Source organism: Mustela nigripes, chromosome 16 (assembly GCF_022355385.1).
Source record: "Mustela nigripes isolate SB6536 chromosome 16, MUSNIG.SB6536, whole genome shotgun sequence".
NCBI lineage: Eukaryota > Metazoa > Chordata > Mammalia > Carnivora > Mustelidae > Mustela > Mustela nigripes.
In genome coordinates, this window is record NC_081572.1 from 19,430,869 (window position 1) to 19,449,798 (window position 18,930).

Sequence of the window (18,930 nt, forward strand, 5' to 3'; positions counted from 1 at the left end):
CCATGCGACACCGCCCCCTCCCAGCCCTTTCTGTGGCAGGGGACCATGCCCTGAGTGGGCAACCCGACCCCCGTTTGTTCCTTGTCTGTCTCTGCAGCTGATCTCTCAGGATGAGGCTGATCGACGGGGGAAGGTCTATGACAAATACATGTCCAGCTTCCTCTTTAACCTCAACAATGGTATGGAGTCTCTTCCTCTTGCCCCAGGGTGGTCTCTGGTGGGTTTTTCTACCAGATTGCCCTTACGATAGCCCACGTTCAGATCAGCTGTGATTTCTCCAGCAGGTGCACAGAGTGTGGTGGGGAGGTTCAACTTCAAAGATGCCATGAGTCTCGGTTCACTTGCTTTGGGAAAACCCCCATTTCTGGGTTTTGTTTTAATCGGAGCACTGGGCATTTCCACCTCAGAAATCTCCCCCCCAGTAGATGGGAAGAGGAGATCCATAATTCTAGCAAAATGGGGGGATCCAAAGGGAGCACACTCACATGAGGCCATATTCTTATGCTGTGTGCTGCCGGTCTTCAGAATTCCTGCCGGATTATTTCTGTTCCATTTAGTTGATTTTGAAATCAGGTTCAAGAAGCTGTGGATTTGTCTGGTGAGCTCATGGTCTTTCTTTGTATAGATTTTGTAGTAGATGCTACCCGGAAAGGAAACAAAATTCGATTTGCAAACCATTCAGTGAACCCCAACTGTTATGCCAAAGGTGAGCTCTCAGTAGCATGGGAGGGAGGGTGGATGATGGATGCTTTATTTACTATGATTTCTATCCATTATGTAACTTTTTTCATTGCTGAGTTATTTTTTGTCCAAAGACAGTCATGATTTAACATCTGGTATCATTTTGAGTCTTTGTTTTGTAATTGGCTTTCTTCACTGAATACATTATAACCATTTTCCCACAAACAAGAATCTTTTAGAGATAATACTCTTCCTATATCACCAGTCAGAACAAGAGCTCTAAAAGCGCAGAGGCAACAGTCATCACCGACTGCTTTTTAATTCCACTTCATTTATGTTTTCACTGGGAATTGGGAGAAAATCAGCCCAGCACCACGCATCGTTGGCGTGGAGCTGAGCAGGAACCTAGCCTTAGCTTTGTCCTGTCCGCAGTGGTCATGGTGAATGGGGATCATCGCATTGGGATCTTTGCTAAAAGGGCAATTCAAGCTGGTGAAGAGCTCTTCTTTGATTACAGGTGAGGGGGCCAGAAATGGTTGGGAGGTGGTTCCAGGGACAGAAGGGTGGCTGTTAGAATTGATTTGGGGGCTTACGGTGGGTGATATGGAGGAAGCAGACAGTGGTCAAGTCTTGGTGGTCATGTCTTTCTCTTTGTTCTGCTCTCGGGTGCCTTGCATCAGAAGTGGGAGCAATTGTAAACTGCTCTGAGGGAGGGGGAGAGGGAGCAGAATGGAGGGCAGTCTACCGGTTCGCTCACAAAAGCCTTGACAGTAACCTGGTTCCTCCTGCTCCGGGACAGGTACAGCCAAGCTGATGCTCTCAAGTACGTGGGGATTGAGAGGGAAACTGATGTCCTTTAGCCCTCCTGGGCCCCACGCCAGCGCCTATGGTAGCAGCACTGTCTTTGCTTCATGCACACACCACCGCTGCTTGAGTTTCCTGCACTACGTGTCTCCCACACCGAGAATCCCCCACCCATTCCCTCTGCAGCGAGGCCTCGGCTGTGTCTGGTGGGAACAAGCTGTCTCAGTGAGAGGGGAGACAGAGGCAGCTAGGGCTTGGGCCCCCAGAAGAGAGAGGTGCAGAAATGCGAGACCGAGTCTTAGGCCTCAGAGGAAGAGAGCGCAGGCTGGGGGTGGGTGGCTCAGCGCGGTTTCTTGTCTGCTGTGTAGGCTGTGAGCCTCGGCAGTCAACCTGGGAAGTTCCTCACAAGCTTTGTCCTGTAATTCTAACTTTCCAAGTCAAGGGTCCTTGTGTAATTTGGTTGCCGGCACCTCTCTCTGGTCACAGGACCTGGAGAGGACTGGCTAAATGAAGTGTGGTACCTGGAACTTACGAGTGGCCTGGGTCAAAGGCAAGCCTGGCGGTGGTACAGACTGACTTCAGATGGGGAGACGGTCACCTAAACTACCTGCTCCCTCCTGGCAGAGTTCAAGTTCAGAGTGTGAGTTCTGAGGATAGGTCTTCAGCACTGGGAGAAGGACAGCTAAGTGCCATTCTTCCATAGAGAGCCAGAGCCATCCTGATGACCCGAGTTAAACTGCTAAGCTTGGGGCCCTCTAGGCTCTGAGAAGCCTTCTCCATACTCTGGAGATGGGTGGATACATTTTCAGATTCCTGAAAGCAGGTGCCAGGGTGCAGCCAGCTGCCTCCAGAGCTGCGGCTTGGTGACTGCAGGCAGGCGGCGTGCTGCTCCTGAAGAGGCACGGCGGGGTGTGCAGGGCTGGCTGTGAACACTCTGGTTCCAGGCTGTGGAGTTGTTTTCAGGCCTCTCGTTCCCCTTAGAACCCACGCCCACAGGGCCTCTGTTGCTTCTGTCTTCTGGGGAGATGGGTGAAGGCTTGGGCTGGAAAGGGGGAGGTTCGGAAGGTGATGTATTTTCCTGTCTGATGCACCTGCTGTTGGAAAGGGTGAGTTGACAGAGTTTGGAAGTGGGTGAGGGGCTCCCAAGTTACATGTGTTTAGGACGCCATCGCGCTCGCCATGTACACTGGTGGGGGGTATTTGAAGTCTTGAGAAGTAGCAGGCCAACCCCCATGCCTGTCCATGCTGCCATTCTCTCTGGGAGTCCTGAAGAGCCAAGCACTTTATTTCTTTGAGGAGGTCTGCAGGTTGAGGTGGAGTTGAGCTGAGGTCTCTGGGGCCCCTGCCCAGATCCCATTCCTAAGGGGAGGGGAAGGCTAGGGGTTGGAAGATTCCCCTCCAGTTCCCTCTCAGCTCCTGGAGGAGTAAGGAGGAGCCTCCCTGCCACACAGGATGTAAATGAGCATGGGGCCGGCTTGGGGAGCTACCCCTGTGTCTATGGCTGCTGTGCTGAGCCGCTGGGGAATAAGGGGCATTGTGCTGGGTAAAAGGATGTGCACAGGGACAGGCTGGCCCAGGGAATACTGGAGTAGGGAGCTGGTTTCTCTCCTCTAGGGATCCCAAGCTTTTCTTTTCTAGTCTGTACTGACCACTCCTTTCCTCCAACCCCACTGGCTGTCCCATGAAGCAAGGAGTGGGGTTCCCTCGGGCCAGACTGTCACATAGGGATTTTGGTGGGACATGCACACACACTCACATACCCTCACACACCACACTTATGGGCACACGTACACTCAGCCCTCAGCACACACCCAGCCGGCTCCTGACAGAGGCTTCTTTCCACCTAACTGGCCAGCCCTGCCATGATTCTGAGATCTCCAGATGCAGTGGTTTGTGTTCGTTGTACTGGAGACGCTCTCTAGCTGGACTGTGGGCTCTGAAGTCCTCATAAAGGACAGGGAAAAACCAGAGACAAATGAAGGAAGAGGAGTTAGGTCTGTCTGAAATGGAGCTGGCTGTGGGGAAAGATGGGCAGCAAGTGACATCCAGCCATTGAGAGGCAAGACTGACCCCACTCTTCCCTCAGTGGGCGGAATCCCCTCCTTGCCAGTTTCAGACCACTGGGACTCCTGTTCCACCAGCATTCCCATCCTTCTCCCCTCGCTGCCCCCCACGCCCACACCTTAAATGACGGGTCTCAACCCCTCCCCCCAGACCATGGAATGACGGATGGAGCAAGGTGGTGGGGACTGGGGGAGGCTGGTATATGTGCGGCTTTATTGCCAGTGAATCTCACGCACTTTAAAGTCCTGTGGCTTGTGACCTCTTATCTGAATAAAGTGGTAGGATCCATTTTGGCAAGTTGTATATTGTGTACTTTGGGGATGGAAGAATCCAGGGACACCAGTACAGGGGGAGCTCGGACTGAAGTGTTAGCATTCTAACCCCCACTTTCCACTGAGGTCTGGGGTTGGGGGGGTCGAGGGGTTGGCAAGAGCCAGTCAGGCTCCTAGTTAGTGTTGTGAGGATTCCAAGGGCTCTTCGTAGAACTTCCTGAGCCCTCAGATGAGATCCCTTAAAAACATCCCGCTTATCCCCTTGCCGTGACGCCAGCTACCACGCACAGACTGGGGCTCTGCCACTCTGCTTTATTAGGACGGCTCTGGCTCTGAGCGCACGGCTTGAGAGTGGAGGCTGGGTCGGGCTGGGTGAGTGGCCAGCAGACCTCACAAGACTTCCAACACGGGAGAAGCAAAAACTACAAACCGTGGGCACAGCACAGGACAGTCAATTGATTTTTCTTTTATATATAAACTGATAATTAAAAAATTAGAGTAATATATAGAGTTTCTCTGGAGAGAGACTTTGCAACAAAAAATATATATAAAGAATATGACCTCCTGGGCAAACAAAGCAGCATCTCTGAGCGGAGGAAAGAAGACTCCTCATGCACTGGAGAGGGGGCCAAGCCTTTGGACAGGCACCAAGGCTATTGCATATCTTGGGAGAGGGAGGAAGAACAGAGGGCTGGCTAGTCGGTGTGTCTGCATTTTTCTCTCTACATTGCAAGTTGTTTTTTATGGCTTTGGCTAAAGCATGTGAAGCAGCGGAGGTACTAAGGTGCTAAAAGCGAGGCCTCTTGGTCTCTGTACAAAACAAACATGAGAAGGTGGGGAACAGCAACGAAGTCTTCCCTAACCCCCAACTGAGTGGAAGCAGATGGAAGACGTTCTGCAGGGCAGTGGGGAGGCTAGGGGATATGATTTAGCAGCCTCCTCCCCCCATGCCCTGTGCATCCCTGCAATCCCACACATCTGTCCCTGCTGAGATTGAATATTTGAAGGGAAGCAGTTAATCTCCCTTGCACTCTGTTGTTAATCCCTGGCAGCAGCTGGGACAGGGATGGCAGAGGGGGCCTGTCTCAACCCCACGGAGCTTCTCCTTTGGGGCAGGCGAACAACCAGGAGCCTGGGGAAATGGGGACGGGGAGGGCATCGGTTTAGGCAGTGAGGCTGGCCACTCCCTTTGGTCCCATCTGTAGCGCGGCCTACCAGACTTGGCAGGAGGGGCCTCCTCTGCATGAGCGGAACCAGCTAAGAGGAGCCAAATGTCCCTGACAGGGTGGGGAGAGGTGGGGATTGGGGGATTCAGAGGAGATGGACTTGGTCCCTAGAGCCCTTCTCCTGATTCACTCAGACCTGGACTCCTCCAGGATCTGGGGGAGATTTTGGTCCCGGGGGCCAGGGGCTGGGGCTGGGGCTGGGGCTGGGGCTGGGGCTGGGGTTGGGGCTGGGGCTGGGGCTGGGGTGGAAGCTGCCGTAGGGGCTGGGACCGGGGCAGTCCCTGAGGCAGGGAGAGGAGGTTTGCTGCCAGGGTGGTAATCATGGGTGGCCTTGGGCTCATTGGTGTGGTAGGAGCCCTTGTAGCGATGATTTTGCAGATAGAAGAGCACCAACATCCCCACCAGCCCCAGCAGCAGGAAGGCCACCAAAACTGCAAGGGAAAAAAGGAAGAGTTCAGGGCCAATCTTGGGGTTTTCTCCGCAGACACACATGGATGCTTTTGGCCAAAAGGGTACGTGCGTGGCCGTCCGCAGTTCACACTTGTCAAGCCAGTCCCAAATGTCTTGCAGGTCTGAGTTCCGGGCTCACCCTGCTGCTGTCTTCCGTTTCCCGTATTCTCTGTCCACGCCCCTGGGCTTACCCCAGTTTCTCGCCTCTCTAGAAACTGCTGCACCCTCTTTCTCCTCATCCCTTTGCTAGAGCCCCATTTTAATTGTTCAGTTCAGAGTCCATGGTGTCCTCAGACACGGAGGACTCGGCAGCTCGCTTCTCTGCCGCCATCCGCACAGCCTGGCTCATCCGTGTGTGTGCCCCCACACCTTATGCCTTCGCCGCCCTCAGCCCGGGGGTCCGGGACAGGGAGGGAATGCCCCCGGGGGGTAGAATGAGGTCAAGGTAGTGCTCCTGTTACTTACAGCCGAGAAGTATGGCAACCCATCCCTCATCGTGGTAGTACGGGAAGTCTGGAGGGGAAAAGCACCGGTGAGGCGAGGCGAAGCCTCCTCTGTGTTAAGAACCGCTGCCCTTCCCTGTCGACCCTCCCTCCTCTGTGTGTCCCCCAGACCCACCTGGGGGCAGATACCAGGGGTCCAGCTCGGGCGGCACCTCTGCGACAAGGCGCGGCATGGCTCCGCAGTTAGATTCGGACAGCTCCCCCTGAACGCGGAGGGCCTCGGCCAGCTCCGCTGTCATGGGCCGAGGGGCCCGGAAGTGGGTCTTGAGGGGAGCCACGTTGTTGAATCGAACTCCAGACAGGCACCCCGAAAACCCCGGGGTGTTGTAGCGCTGGATCTCTGGGTCGATGACGCCGGTCTCTGAGGGAGAGGCAGGCCCAGAGGGAGAGGGGCTGGGCCCCCCCAGCCTTGCCCCACTCACCACCAGCGGGTTTCCGGCCCCTCCTTACTGCTGCCTTCGCAGCCGCCCCGGCTCCCTCATCATCCAGGCCTCCCTTGCGCCTCCACCCCTCTGCTCCTTGCCCCAAACACGCTGGCACCCTCAGCTCACCCATAACACGCCCCAAATACAAGGCCTTGGGTGAGTCCAGCTGGCTGTCCACCAACAGCGAAAACTTCTGCTCCGTCAGTGGGAAGTAGTCCACCTGAGGGGCAGGGGAGAGGTGCGGAGGGAGGGAGAAGCAGAGGCTGACCAAGCCAGGCCCACACGGGGACTCCCGTGCTCCTGGGGAGCCCTCGCTCAGCCGCAGGTGGACAGCCATCCACTGAAGGATTCGCTGTGAACAATCCGGCAGCCTCGTTCTGAGCCCTGTCGTGGCAGCTGCCGGTGGCCTGCCTCGGTGGGGAACCCCGAGACGCCCCGAGCCTGTTCCCTGCCTTACGGAACAGACATGAGAACATCCACCTCCCCAGATGACCTCCCAGAACAACACGCAAGACCCATGAGACTCCTCTGTAAACTGGGAGGCACTCTCCCTGTGCTATTGGACACGTCCCTGGGGCCACTGCCTGGGTGCGTCCTGAGGGGGTCCCTGTCCCTCCACGCACCTGGATGAAGAGGTTGCGGTAGACGCGGGTGATGTTGACGCTGTGCGGCTGGCCGTCCGTGACCGGCCTCGTGGTCAGCTGGTACACGTAGGGGCTGGTGCCCAGCTGGTACCGCAGCTGCAGGGTCCCTGTGGGATGGGGGTGGGGCAGGGGGAGAAAGGGCGTGTCCACTCAGTACCCGCAGCCCCCTCTTGGGAGAGCTCCGGGTTGGGGGGTGGGGGGTTGTGTCAGTGGACCAGCAGCTGCGACAGTGAAGGGCACCCTGCAGGAAGCTGGGGCTGGGTCCCTGTGGGACCTTACCATCTTCCTTGATGAGCACAGCCATGTAGTCACGCACGAAGGAGCTGACATAGAGCAGGACCGCGGGGGCGGAGTCCGTGCTGAAGCTGAAGGACACCTCCTCTCCAGTGACATTGTAGACTGGCCCTCGGTACCCGGGCACCGGCCGGCCAGGCCGGGGGTACTCAGGCAGACGGTACCCGGGCCCGTGGTAGCCGGGCACGTAGCCTGGAGTGTCATAGCCAGGGACATAACCCGGCTCATAGCCTGGCACCGGGCGGCTCAGCATGTGTGAGAACTCCCGGGCTGCCGAGCGCAGAGCCGACTGCAGGTTGTAGCGCATCCAGGTGCCCGGCTCGAAGAATCCGCCGATATCTGAGGGCACATGGAGGGGGATCAGCACTGCTGCTCCTGGCTTCAGACATTGTAGGTCACCCACCCACCCTGGACCTCCGCCTCATGTCCTGCCACTATCACAGCCTGCCTTCACTCACTGTCAGGTCCCCTGGAGCCTCTAGGTCCCAGAATGGAGTCTTAAAACCATGAGAAATGGAAAAGATCATCCAATACGACCTGTGCCTTTTACAGATGGAGGAAACCGAGTCTCAGAAGTGGCTAGTGACTTCTATAAGGATATGCCGTATGCAGGGAGCTATGGTTAGAATCAAGGTATCATGGGGATGCCTGGGTGGCTCAGTCAATTAAGCATCTGCTTGGGGCTCAGGTCATGCTCCCAGGGTCCCGAGATGGAGCCTGTGTCGGGCTCCCTGCTCAGTAGGGAGTCTGTTTCTCCCTCTGCCCCTCCCCTTGCTCGTGCTCCCTCTCTCTCGCAAATAAATAGAATCTAAAAAAAAAAAGAATCGAAGTATCATGGTCCTCTCTGGTACACTCTCCACTACTCACCCCCAAACCAATACCCAAGGTCCTCTGCTGGTCCCTGCATCCCTGCAAGTCCCTGCTCCAGGAGACTTCTCCCACCATGAACGCTCCTGCACGTGCATCCTCCTAGACCAGCCTTAGGAAGGATGTGGTCTGGGTGCACGTGCAGAATCTTGCTAAGGTGAATGTCAAGGCTTGCCTTCACCGAGAACCAGGCTGTAGACACCTGTTTAGGAGCTCAGCGATTATCAACTAGGAAATGGCATGGGAGCAGACTGCACCACCTGAGCTGGGTATGCTTGCAAGGGTGGGGAACCTGTGATATCTTGGTGACAGTGGGAAGATGGGGAAGTTATCTGGCAGTTGCTTTTGAGTTCTTTCAGTACCAGCCAGCTGCACCATCCCCTCCTCACCTCTCTATGGCTTGGTGTCGCCCATCATCTTCAGCAGTCCTGGCTCAGAGATGGTCCCAGCTCAGAGCTCAGGAAGCCAGGACAACTCTAGTTTTCCCTGGTGCTGACTCTGCACCCACCATCCTTCCCTTGTCCTCCCAATACCCCTCTGCGCCCTGTGGCTCCTGGGTCTCCCATCTGCACTGACCGTGGTTGCAGTATGGCCCATCAAACGCCGTGAGGTCACAGTCACACGTGTAGTAGCTGTAGCGCTCCACACAGCGGCCTCCGTGGAAACAGGGGAACCGGGGGTGGGCGCAATGGCCTGTGCAGTTGGGTGAGGTACCCTCCGAGGCATTGGCACGGCCCTCCAGGTTCAGAGTTACTCCATTCAGACGCATCGCCCTCAGGCAACCCACGAAGGGGCGCCTCTTTAGCTCTGCAGATCCTGGGAAGGGCGGGCAGGTCAAGAAATGGGTGTAGAGCCAGAGGCAGGGGTAAGTATTGGGGCTGGGAAGGGAGCCAAGGGGGGGTGAGAGCATGGAATAAAATCCATGGCCTAGACAGGAGAGGTGAGCTCTTGGCCCACTCCGCAGCAGAGGGTGTTGGGACCTCAGACACGTGAGAGGGTGGGAAGGGGCAGGAGGCCTCAGACCCGGCGCAGGGTGGCTGCTCACCGACGTAAAGGGGCTGGTCGTACTCCAGCCAGATGTAGGTCTGCAGGGGCATGGGCCGCAGCACCCAGGGCCGGTGGTCCACACGGAGCCGGGCCTGCTTCACGTTGATTTCTGCCCGGACCAAGTGCCACTCATCGTCGTTGAATTCAAAGTCATCCGAGTGTACTGTCAGGTTCTCATCCCCATTCCCCACATCGAAGGCAAAGACCACGTCCCGGGAGGCTGGACAACGCAGGGGTCGGGGAGAAAGGAGTCAGACCCCACGGGTTCCTCACTCCATACCACCTCTCCTCCTCACTCCTCGGAGTTCCTTGAACGTCCCTCTAGTTTTCCTCAACCTGGGACAAAAACCCATAAACTCCTTAAAACCTTGCACTCCTGGTCTCTCCCAAATTTGCAGATCCCCGGAGGCAAGCCTCCCAGCCCCACTGCTGAGGTTAGAACTGGTCAGGCAGAAAACACCTCAGGAGTCCAAGTGCCTTCTCGAAGGTGAGGGGCCTGAGGCCCAGATCGCTGAAGCGAGTGCCCAAGTTCACAAAGCTGCTACCAAGACAGACCCGGCTCTAGAACCTACCGTTCTCTAAAGCCCTTTCCGTGCTGGCACCTGCCTTTGTCTCTTCCCCTAACCTCTGCCTACCCCACCTCCCCCCAGAGATCTCCGTCCAGCCCATGTCCCTCCCAGTGTCTGCCTGCTCACTGTTGAGTTCCACCCGCACGTAAGGCCGGCGCCACTGGCAGTAAGGGCCCCCCATATTCTCTAGGAAGACTCCCGAGGGAGCCGAGGTCCTGAAGTAGAAGGAGACATCAAGGCTGTGGTTGGCACGGATCGGGGGAAAGCGCAGGGCAGCCCCAGTGTGGAAGGAGATGGTGTTCCAGGAGTTTCCTGCAAAACCAGGAGGAAAGCCTGGTCAGGGAGGTCAGAGGGTGGAGAAATAAGGGAGCCCCCGGTGGGGTGGGGGAAGATGGGGCAAGGAGAATGGTTAAAGGGGTCCCATCCCGGCAGGAGCTGGGTGGCTGGCAGGACGTCCTAGAGACCTGCAGTGGGTCAGGTGGTCTAAATTTCGGAAACTGGAGAGCCAACCCTGGGGAGGGCACACAAAAGGGTTCCGCCACTCACGATCGCCATAGCAGCGCAGAGGCCTCAGGAAGAACTGGGCCTCGGAATTGGAGCGGTTCGTGTCCCCCACCACCACCTGAGTGACGGGCAAATGGTCCACAAAGGTCAGCAGTCCCTTGTCGGTTCTCCTGTGGGGGCAGGACGCAGCGGTTCAGCCCCTGCCGCTCCGCTGCCCCTGGAATCCTGAGCGCCCTGGCCCTCGGCCCCTCACCACTGGGGTTGGTCGGCATCACAGTTACAGTGCAGAGCGGGGTCCACGCAGCTCCGGTCCAGACCACAGGCACAGCGCTGGATTCCAGGCTGTGAGCCTCCCCAGTAGAAGTGCTGCTCCTCATTTCTCCCAATCCAGAAGCTGTAGGGGTAGCCTCCTGGGGAAGACGTGGAGGCCATTGGCAGGCCCCATCCCTCCATTAGCCCATGGGCTCCTCTCTCCCCTTTCCAACCAGCCCAGATCCTTGCTCGAGTGTTCAAGAACTCCTGCTGACCTCTCTGGTTCCCTCCTCCCAAACCCCTCACCCCACCCCACCAACCAGGGTGCTCCTCCAGCTCTGCACCCTGCCCACGGCAGCCTAGGCCCTTACCAGCAGTGTTGAGCAGCCGGGAATTGTAGCAGGAGAACTCGATCCACTGTTCACAGTGCTGGGAAGCATTGGCCAGGGCACTGACTTCCTCCCAGGAGGCATTCCAATACTGGATGGCCCCCAGGAACGGCCGCTCCATGCTAGAACCTGTCACCCGAGTTGTCCACAGCCTGTCATGCCGCACAACTGTCCATGCCCGGTTCTCTGGGGAAGTGGAAGAGACAGAGTTTTGGCTCGAGATGGCCATTCTCTACCCATCTCCCTGCCCATGTCCACCACCACTGCTGCTCCTCAGAGCCAATAAAGTTGCCCAAGCAGCTCCGTTCCAGCCTAGCTCTGGGCCCTCAACATTGTTGAGGCTAGATATGATGGCTGGACTGGATCAGGAAGCTAGAATTTATCTGCAAGGCTAGATTACAAATTCCTGAGTGTCCCCTTTCCCCTCTACCCCTTTACCCCCCAACACCACGGTTCAGTCTGGCTAGCCCCTGCCCCCCCTTCAGTCCCCTGTTTCCCCCACACCCCCTCACAGCCTTGTCAGCTGCCCCTTCACCACCCATCAGAGTCACTTACCTCGGATATCACAGTACACTACAAATGGCTTCAGAGGGCCACTGCCATCAGGATCAATGGTGAAGTTTCCAGAAGTTTTCCCACTGAGCCGATAAGCTTCACAAGATTCCTTATACAGAGCTGGTAGGTTGTGGGGTGGAGAAAGCAGTTATGGGGTCAGAGGGCGAGGAAAGGCCAGTCCTACCGGCTCCAGCAGCCTCATGATCCCCAGCAACCTCCAGGCCTCCCTGCCCCTGAGCGGCCACCTCCCCCAGGCGGCTTACGTTGGTGACACGTCTCCCCCTTGTAGCCTGTCAGTTCACAGTAGCAGATGAAGTCATCCCAGGACTGGTAGCAGCGTCCATCATGCTCACACATGTTAGGGCTACACCTAGAGAAGAGGGTCAGCACCAAGGGAAGGCGCCTTACTGTGAGCGTGGGGTCTGATCCCTACAGGCTTCACTTCCGGCTCCTGAGAGCACCAGGACCGCGAGGAACAAGCCAGGTTTACGTCTAAGTGCTAGCACATTAAGGCAGGCCTCAGGGCTCAAGGACTACTGTGTACCCGCCCTCTCCCTCTCCCCCACCCAACACAGAAGAAAACCCTTTAGGACCAAGAGCAGAGGCTTCGTTTCCATTCTGCGCGCGTGTCACTTTAATGGAAGAGCTAAGTAAAGAAGGACGAGAGGGTGACACTCTCCAGGTGGGACACGGAGGAGCTGGGAGCGGGAGGGGGGAGATTATTGAGAAAGGCCAATCCCATCAGGAGACCACCAAAGAGGGCTTTGGAGGGGTCGCCTCTTGAAGGGAAAGGGGCTTCTGGATACCTATCAGTGATGCCACATGTGTCAAAGAGGACCTCAGCATAGTATCCGAGCCGCCGGCCCTCCACCAGAGTCAGGTTGACCAGCTGGCCGTCCACCTTGAGCAGCTCCATGCAGCCATGGAACGCCGTCTGGTTGGAGTGGCAGCCCGATCGACTGGCTGGTTTGGGACAACCTGGAGCAACCACCCCTGTGAGGCCCTCCCCAGGGGAGACCCCAGAGACCCTCCCCCAGGGAGATGCCAAAGGAAAGCCAGACATGAAGGAAGGAAGGGGGCCAAGAGACCATGGCAGTGACCTTCCAGTCCCCAAGGCTCCAGAGGGGAGATGGGGATTTATCCCTACCAAACTCTCCAGGCAGCCCCATCTGAGGGGAGTTTGGTGGTGCCTTCCCACCCAGAGACAGGGGTCTGGCCAGGTTGGCTCCCACTTACCCCCAAAGAAGTATGAGGTGCCGGTGCGGATCAGCAGTGGGTATGAGACCCTGACCTCTGCCCCCTCCACATCATCGATGCTGATGACGGCATGGTTCTCCTGGGCTGCAAAGTTCACCTCGTGCCAAAAGCCATCGTTCAGGCGGTACCCTGGGCAGGAAGAAAGGATGGAGTGGGTGTGTGGGAAACACCACATTCTGAGAGAAGAGTGTCTGCAGCCTGGAGGCAGCGACCTCATTCGGTCCTATGTGCCCTCCATTACACTACATATATATGTGTGTATGTGTGTATGATATACAATATACAAAACACATCACATATTAAACATATAAATAGTATATAAAACATGGGGTGCCTGGGTGGCTCAGTGAGTTAAGCTTCTGCCTTCGGCTCAGGTCCTGATCTCAGGGTCCTGGGATCAAGCCCTGCATCGGGCTCTCTGCTCAGCAGGGAGCCTGCTTTCCCCCTCCGTTGCCTGCCTATCTCCCTACTTGTGATTTCTCTCTGTGTGTCATATGGATAAATAAAATCTTTTTAAAATAAATAAATAAATAAGTGGTATATAATATATAAGAAAGATTTATTTATTTGAGAGAGACAGAGGAGAGTGGAGAGTGCCTGTGGGGGAGGGTGGGGTCCAGAGGGAGAGAGAGAGAATCTCAAGCTGACTCCCTGCTGAGCATGAAGTTCAACAGAGGACTGGAGCTCATCACCCTGGGATAAAGACTTGAGCCCAAATCAAGGGTCAGATGCCTAACTGAACTGAGTCCCCCAGGCACCACCCCCGCCATTACACTGCTCCCACTGAGTGCTGACATCTTTGACTGTCTTCCCTGACCCTAGCAGCTGAGGCAGAGTCTGCAAAGCCACAAACAAGTAATAAACACTTCTGGAGCCCCCTGGAGCTAGAGGGTACCAGGACTCTCGGCCTTCCTGCCGCTCCCAGCACCCTTAGACCCTCCGCTCTGAGCCTCTGGCCACTCCCTGCTTTTCCAAGCCCCCACCCCCACCCCCACCCCCCACCCCGCCTGTGCTCGCGCAGCCCCGCCCTCCCCCCTCTCCAATAAGCCAGGGCCTCAGTGCTGGCCCACACAGGCTCCTCCTGGGCCCTTCTCTGGCCTGCTGGGGTCTCCTCCTCCCCTACCCACCCCCCCCCCCCCCCACCCCCCCCCCCCCGCCCCGCAACCTTCCACCTCTCACCAGCAGCGAACTGAAGCTTCTTTCGGCCAGTCTGCGCGATGGACACGTTGACCTGCCCTTCACTGAGCATCAGCTCCACGTGGCCCAGCCCGTCCCCCAGGCGGGAGAAAAGCAGCAGCCCCGTGAGATCCCAGGTGCGGAAGCGGAAGGAGACCGCGAAGCGGCCTCGGCGCGGGAAGCCAGGCACCTGCACAAAGTTGTGAGGCCCTCCGAAGTTGACCGGGTGAGGAACCGGGTCCAGGCAACGGAAGGCCACCTTACCCTGAGGATGAAGGTGAGGTTCCATCAGCACCCGAGAGAATGAAGCCGCCTGCCTCCGCGGGGAATTCAGTTTCCATAGTGGTCTCGGACCTTCCTCCCCGCACAGCCTCGGGGTGCGTGCGGGCGGAGACCTCCCATTCTGACCATTCCCACCCACTACAACCTTAACCAGCTGTGGAGGGTGCCTCCAACCAAGCGGCCCTGGGGGACTCTCTGCTTGCTGTGACTTCTTTACACCATCTCCATGGGCCGCCGCTCCCTCCTTCCCTTCCTCCCAGCCGGGAGAGGCAACTTCCGGCTGGCTTCCTGGCTGGCACTAGAACACTCGCTGCTGAGCTGGGGTGGGGTGGGGTGGGGTGGGGTGGGGGATGGGCACCACACCAAAACAGACCTGGGTTCAAGATCGGACTCAACCACTGTACAACTCGGTGATCCCTGGCCAAGCCACTGCCAAGCCGGTCTCTGCATCGTATTTTCCTCAAACATTAATTGAGGATGTGGTTAGACCAGACCACAGCTTCTCAGCTGGGGGTTAGGGAGGGGTGGCCTTTGCACCTCCTGTGAGTCTGTGATGATGCCCTCCACCCACTTGAGCATTTGGCTGGGGAGAGAGGAATCCTCAGCTTTTATCTGATTCTCTTTGCTTTCCGAGCAACTCTGATGTTCTGCCCTCCCTGAACGCCCTGCCCACTGGCCTCGAAGGTGATCCTCGAATGGCGCCGCACAGCCAGGTCTGCGATGTTGACTCGGTTGAAGATTATGTTTTCTATGCAGCCTCGGAAATTATGCCGATAAGCGAGGTTCTTCTGCGCAGCGCCCACCAGACCCCCAATGTACATCTGTGGGCGGGGCAAGGGGATTAGGGTCCCTGGGTGCGAGTACAAGCTCATGCCCCTCTCTCTCTCCTCCTCCCCAGGCTTTCCCAGGCTCCTAGCCTGGCTTTATATAAGACTTGAAATACACATTTCCCCAGCATCGCTATTCAAGCTGAAAGCTTGCTGGGCCTCCCCAGGCTTGGGTGCTGGCCCTGACTCCACCACAGATTGGGTGCATGCCCTTGGGTAGGTCAGTTAACCTGTCTGGGATTCTTTATCTGCAGATCAGGGCCACAGAGTTGAGCAATTCAATGGGGCAATTTTCTCATCTCATCTGATCCCCAAAACCCAGATTTCCAGATCCCATGTCAGTTGTTTTGGGGGGGGGGGGTGCCCAAGAAATCTGCCTTCTAACAATACCAAGAACAACAACAACCCAGGCCCGTGAACCGCAATTTTGCCAAGAGCTGCTAGGAGATTCAGGAACTGGAGAGCACTGTCCCCCGAGGGACCCCCCAGTACCCCAACTCAACTAAATGAATCACTCCGCTCACCTCATTGTCCAAGTTCAGCCTCTCAAAGTCACCGTTGAGCACAAAGCGCTGTACATAGCCATCCAGGGTGAGGTTTGCATCCCGGCCAAATCGGTCCACCCGCACGTAATGCCAGTGCTGGTCGTTGAGGACGCCACCAGCGCTCACAGTGGTGTGACCGGGCCTGGGCTGGATGGGGCTGCTGCCTGGGGGAACGGAGGAGCAGGGTCAGACCTACAATCTGGAGAGCCCCAGAGAGGCCCCAGAGAGACCTACAATCTGGAGAGGCCTCCCCCAGGTGCAGCAGCTTCCAGGAGCACAGAGAAGGGTTGGCACAGGGCCCAGGGCAGCCTGGGGAGGGGGTATATAGAGATTGGACATCTTCAGCTTAAGATGGAATGGTGCCCACTGGGGAGTATGTGACTTAGGGTATGTCGTTTAACCCCTCTGGGCCCCTGTTTTACAATAGCTGCTTCTAGTTCATTCTATGGTTGTTATGAAAAGCTAATGAGATACAAAATAACAACTCTTTGGGCTTGTATGTATAGGTACACTTAATGTATATAAGGTTTCCACAATGAGGAAACAGACTGGAGAGGTTCCTTTTCCAAGGTCACACCACTGGTAGGTGGAGCTGAGACTGGCATCCAGATCTTCTGACTCGGAGTCCAGTGTTTTGTTAGCGCCAAACCATGCACAGAAAAGGCGAGCTGGTCCAAACGTAAGGAATAGCAAGATCCGGAGTGGGAGCGGCTTCGCGGAGGCAGGGCCGCGAGGGGCGTGGCAGCCAAGCCGCTGGGGTAGTACCCGCGACGGTGGAGCTCACCCAGGCTCATGTGCAGCAGCAAGTGCGCCCCCTGCAGCTCCAGTGTCACGTAGTCGCCCTGGACCCCCTCCGCATGCAGCAGGAGCCCGTCCTTCTCTTCTGTCTTGAAACTGAAGGCGAACACGTCCCACAGACTCCGGCTGACCCCTCGCGGGAAGCGGTACGAGATGGCATCATCGCCGTCGAAATAGAGCACGTCGGACTCTGCGCGAAGGCCAGCAGGTGGGCCGAGGACCCGGAAGACTGATTCCCGAGCCCTCCGCCCCCTCCCCCACCCCCACGAATCCCGCAGTCTTACTGTAAGGGCAGCCGTAGAGGCCGAGCCTCAGGCCGATCTTGCCACGCGGGTTCCAAGCCAGGGGCACGATGCGGATGTAGCGCGCGGTGAAGTGGTAGTGCAGGTCGTGGCGCACTATCGCCGACTCGTTCACGTTCCCGAAGAAGGTCTGAGGGGAAAGGGCAGAGGGGAGATCAGGTCCCAACCTTCTGCTTTATTTCTCCACAGCCTCCCAGCCCAGCCCGCAGTTGTCACACCCAGCCAATATCAGCTTCCAGAAAGCAGGCTCTCCTTGATCTCCTGGAACCTCGTGGCTTTAAAAAAACAGATGACCTAGCGTGTCCTCTCCCACCATCCCATTATCTCCTCCGAGCTCAACTCGGATGTCACCTCATTCAAGAAGCTCTCCCAGGGGCGCCTGCGTGGCTCAGTGGGTTAAATCCTCTGCCTTCAGCTCAGGTCATGATCCCAGAGTCCTGGGATTGAGCCCCGCATCAGGGCTCTCTGCTCAGCAGGGAGCCTGCTTCCTCCTCTCTCTGTGCCTGCCTCTCTGCCTACTTGTGATCTCTGTCTGTCAAATAAATAAATAAAATCTTAAAAAAAAAAAAAAAAAAAAGCTCTTCCAGATTTGACCCTAAAGTATGTGAAACCCTGTCATCTGAGAAAGTCTTGCACCCACGGTGAGTGGACCGTGCCTCTGGACTGAATCCCCACATTGGAAGCCGCTGTTCCTCACACGTGTCCCCATCTCCTCTTCCTTCATCTCCCCCAAGCCAGTGCCCAGAGCAGGTTGCAGAACTGAGGGGGTTCTCCAAGTGCGTGCACAGGGGGCCTGGAATACCGCATTGTGCCCTTGCTGGTAGAATGGTGTCCAGCTGTCCACTCGGTCCCCATAGAGCAGCATGTAGCGTGTGACCCAGTCCCACGAGTTAAATGAGCCCTGGGTGGCCACAGCTCGGATCCGGTGCTTCTTCATTAAGTCAATCTGGAGCCAAGGATTCGGGTCCCCGATTCGGGGAGACCATCCGCTTATGCCTATAGAAGAGGCAAGGGCATTTTACCCCTGGCTCTCCTGTTATGCCTGACCTTCCAGGGCCCCCACCACACCTTGGGGCGGTGCCTGGCTCACCGTGCAGCCGGGCAAATCTCGGGGCAGTGAAGAGCCCATAGTAGGAGGAGGCGCCCAGGGAGCGTGCGTACAGAGGCCCGACCAGCTCCTCGTCACAGCCGTCTGGGTTGGGGAAACAGACATTTTGGTCACCGGGCCCCTCCCAGGTCCTTCGAAACACCAGGCACACTGAGCAACTGGAGCTCCTCCTTCTCTGTTCCCCAGCAGGCACCCCAGCACTAACTTAAGCCATCTACTCAACCTGGGCTGCAGCAACAGCTGCACACTCAGGGGGGCTGCCTTCTTCTTCTGGGGGGACCCCTAAGCTGGATCTTCCCCAGGTCTGTGACTGCCCTCCTACCAGCCCAGGCTTAGTACTCCCCCAAACACAACCTTAGCATCTTTCAAAACCTGAGTCAGCCCAAGGCACCAATCCAGCCCCAGCCTTATCATGGATCCCACTCATCAGCACCCCCAACCCTCACCAACCCCCAATCCAGGCCTTGATCCCAAACCCAGCCAGTCATACCAGCATCACCAGCTCCATGTCCAACCTTCGCAGGAATCAGGGTCACCAACTCTTGCTTGGATCCCAGCCTCAAAATCCAGCCCCAGCCCCAAATCCTAGCCCCTGGGCCAGCTCCAAGCCCAGCCCCACATGCTGGAAAAACCTCATCCCTCGCTGGGATCACCAGTACCACCCTTATCCCCAACCCTCACGCCCAGGCACCAGCTCCCGCTTGGATCCCAGTCCCAAATCCCTCCCCGGAGCCGACTGGATCCTCGGCTCCTCGGAGCCCAGCACCGGCCCGGGAGCGCGCGCCAGCCTCGGAGCTGCATTGCGGAGCGCGGGGGAGAGGCAAAAAAGGATGGAAACGAGCAAGCGCGCGCCGGCCGGGGAAGGGACCCGCGACCACCTAGCCGCAATGCGGCTGGACCCGCCCTGCAGGCTTCGGACTCCCGGGTCCCACCCTGCTTGCAGCTGAGCCCGGCACTCACAGTAGCCCCAGCCCCGGGCTCCCGAGACCGCGGCGAGCAGGATGCAGAGGAGCCGAAGACACATGGTGCAGGGCTGACGGGTCTCGGCGGCCGCCTCCCAGGGCCCGGCTCCGGCTAGGGCTCCAGGTC

At 57.3% G+C, this 18,930-nt stretch overlaps 2 protein-coding genes across 6 annotated transcripts in view; one reads left to right on the plus strand and one right to left on the minus strand.

Annotated features, from left to right (window-relative positions):
* The window catches only part of EZH1 (enhancer of zeste 1 polycomb repressive complex 2 subunit), a 36,511-nt gene extending 28,341 nt beyond the window's left edge, over nucleotides 1–8,170 (plus strand). For 4 of the 5 annotated variants that reach the window (XM_059380776.1, XM_059380779.1, XM_059380778.1 and 1 more), the window contains exons 18-21: nucleotides 98–179; nucleotides 626–706; nucleotides 1,114–1,198; nucleotides 1,481–3,842. In XM_059380776.1, the coding sequence (XP_059236759.1) occupies nucleotides 98–179; nucleotides 626–706; nucleotides 1,114–1,198; nucleotides 1,481–1,541 (309 nt within the window). In that variant the 3' untranslated portion in view covers nucleotides 1,542–3,842. Of the gene's footprint in view, nucleotides 1–97; nucleotides 180–625; nucleotides 707–1,113; nucleotides 1,199–1,480; nucleotides 3,843–7,827 lie in introns of those variants that run through there. The other variant, XM_059380780.1, reaches the window with a different exon arrangement.
* CNTNAP1 (contactin associated protein 1) lies at nucleotides 4,114–18,887 on the minus strand. The gene is made up of 24 exons (XM_059380773.1): nucleotides 18,802–18,887; nucleotides 17,824–17,925; nucleotides 17,536–17,729; nucleotides 16,716–16,863; nucleotides 16,418–16,621; nucleotides 15,613–15,797; nucleotides 14,939–15,082; nucleotides 13,983–14,244; nucleotides 12,783–12,932; nucleotides 12,353–12,524; nucleotides 11,810–11,916; nucleotides 11,547–11,666; nucleotides 10,974–11,177; nucleotides 10,604–10,760; nucleotides 10,393–10,520; nucleotides 9,973–10,158; nucleotides 9,276–9,497; nucleotides 8,807–9,046; nucleotides 7,349–7,702; nucleotides 7,049–7,176; nucleotides 6,552–6,645; nucleotides 6,116–6,361; nucleotides 5,963–6,010; nucleotides 4,114–5,478 (listed from the first exon to the last, which is right to left on the minus strand). Exons 1-24 carry the CDS (start codon nucleotides 18,863–18,865, stop codon nucleotides 5,174–5,176), a joined length of 4,164 nt encoding a protein of 1,387 aa, XP_059236756.1. The 5' UTR covers nucleotides 18,866–18,887; the 3' UTR covers nucleotides 4,114–5,173.
* Nucleotides 18,888–18,930: the final 43 nt, after the last annotated feature.

Bases quoted from the DNA above. Each gene is read 5' to 3' on its own strand.
- CNTNAP1 (XM_059380773.1), bottom strand. From the start codon at position 18,865: ATGTGTCTTCGGCTCCTCTGCATCCTGCTCGCCGCGGTCTCGGGAGCC. The intron at 10,761-10,973 runs GTAAGGGCCTAG...CGTCTTCCCCAG, and splicing joins CCGGCTGCTCAACACTGCTG to GAGGCTACCCCTACAGCTTC. The intron at 7,703-8,806 runs GTCAGTGCAGAT...ATGTGCCCTCAG, and splicing joins TGGGCCATACTGCAACCACG to ATATCGGCGGATTCTTCGAG.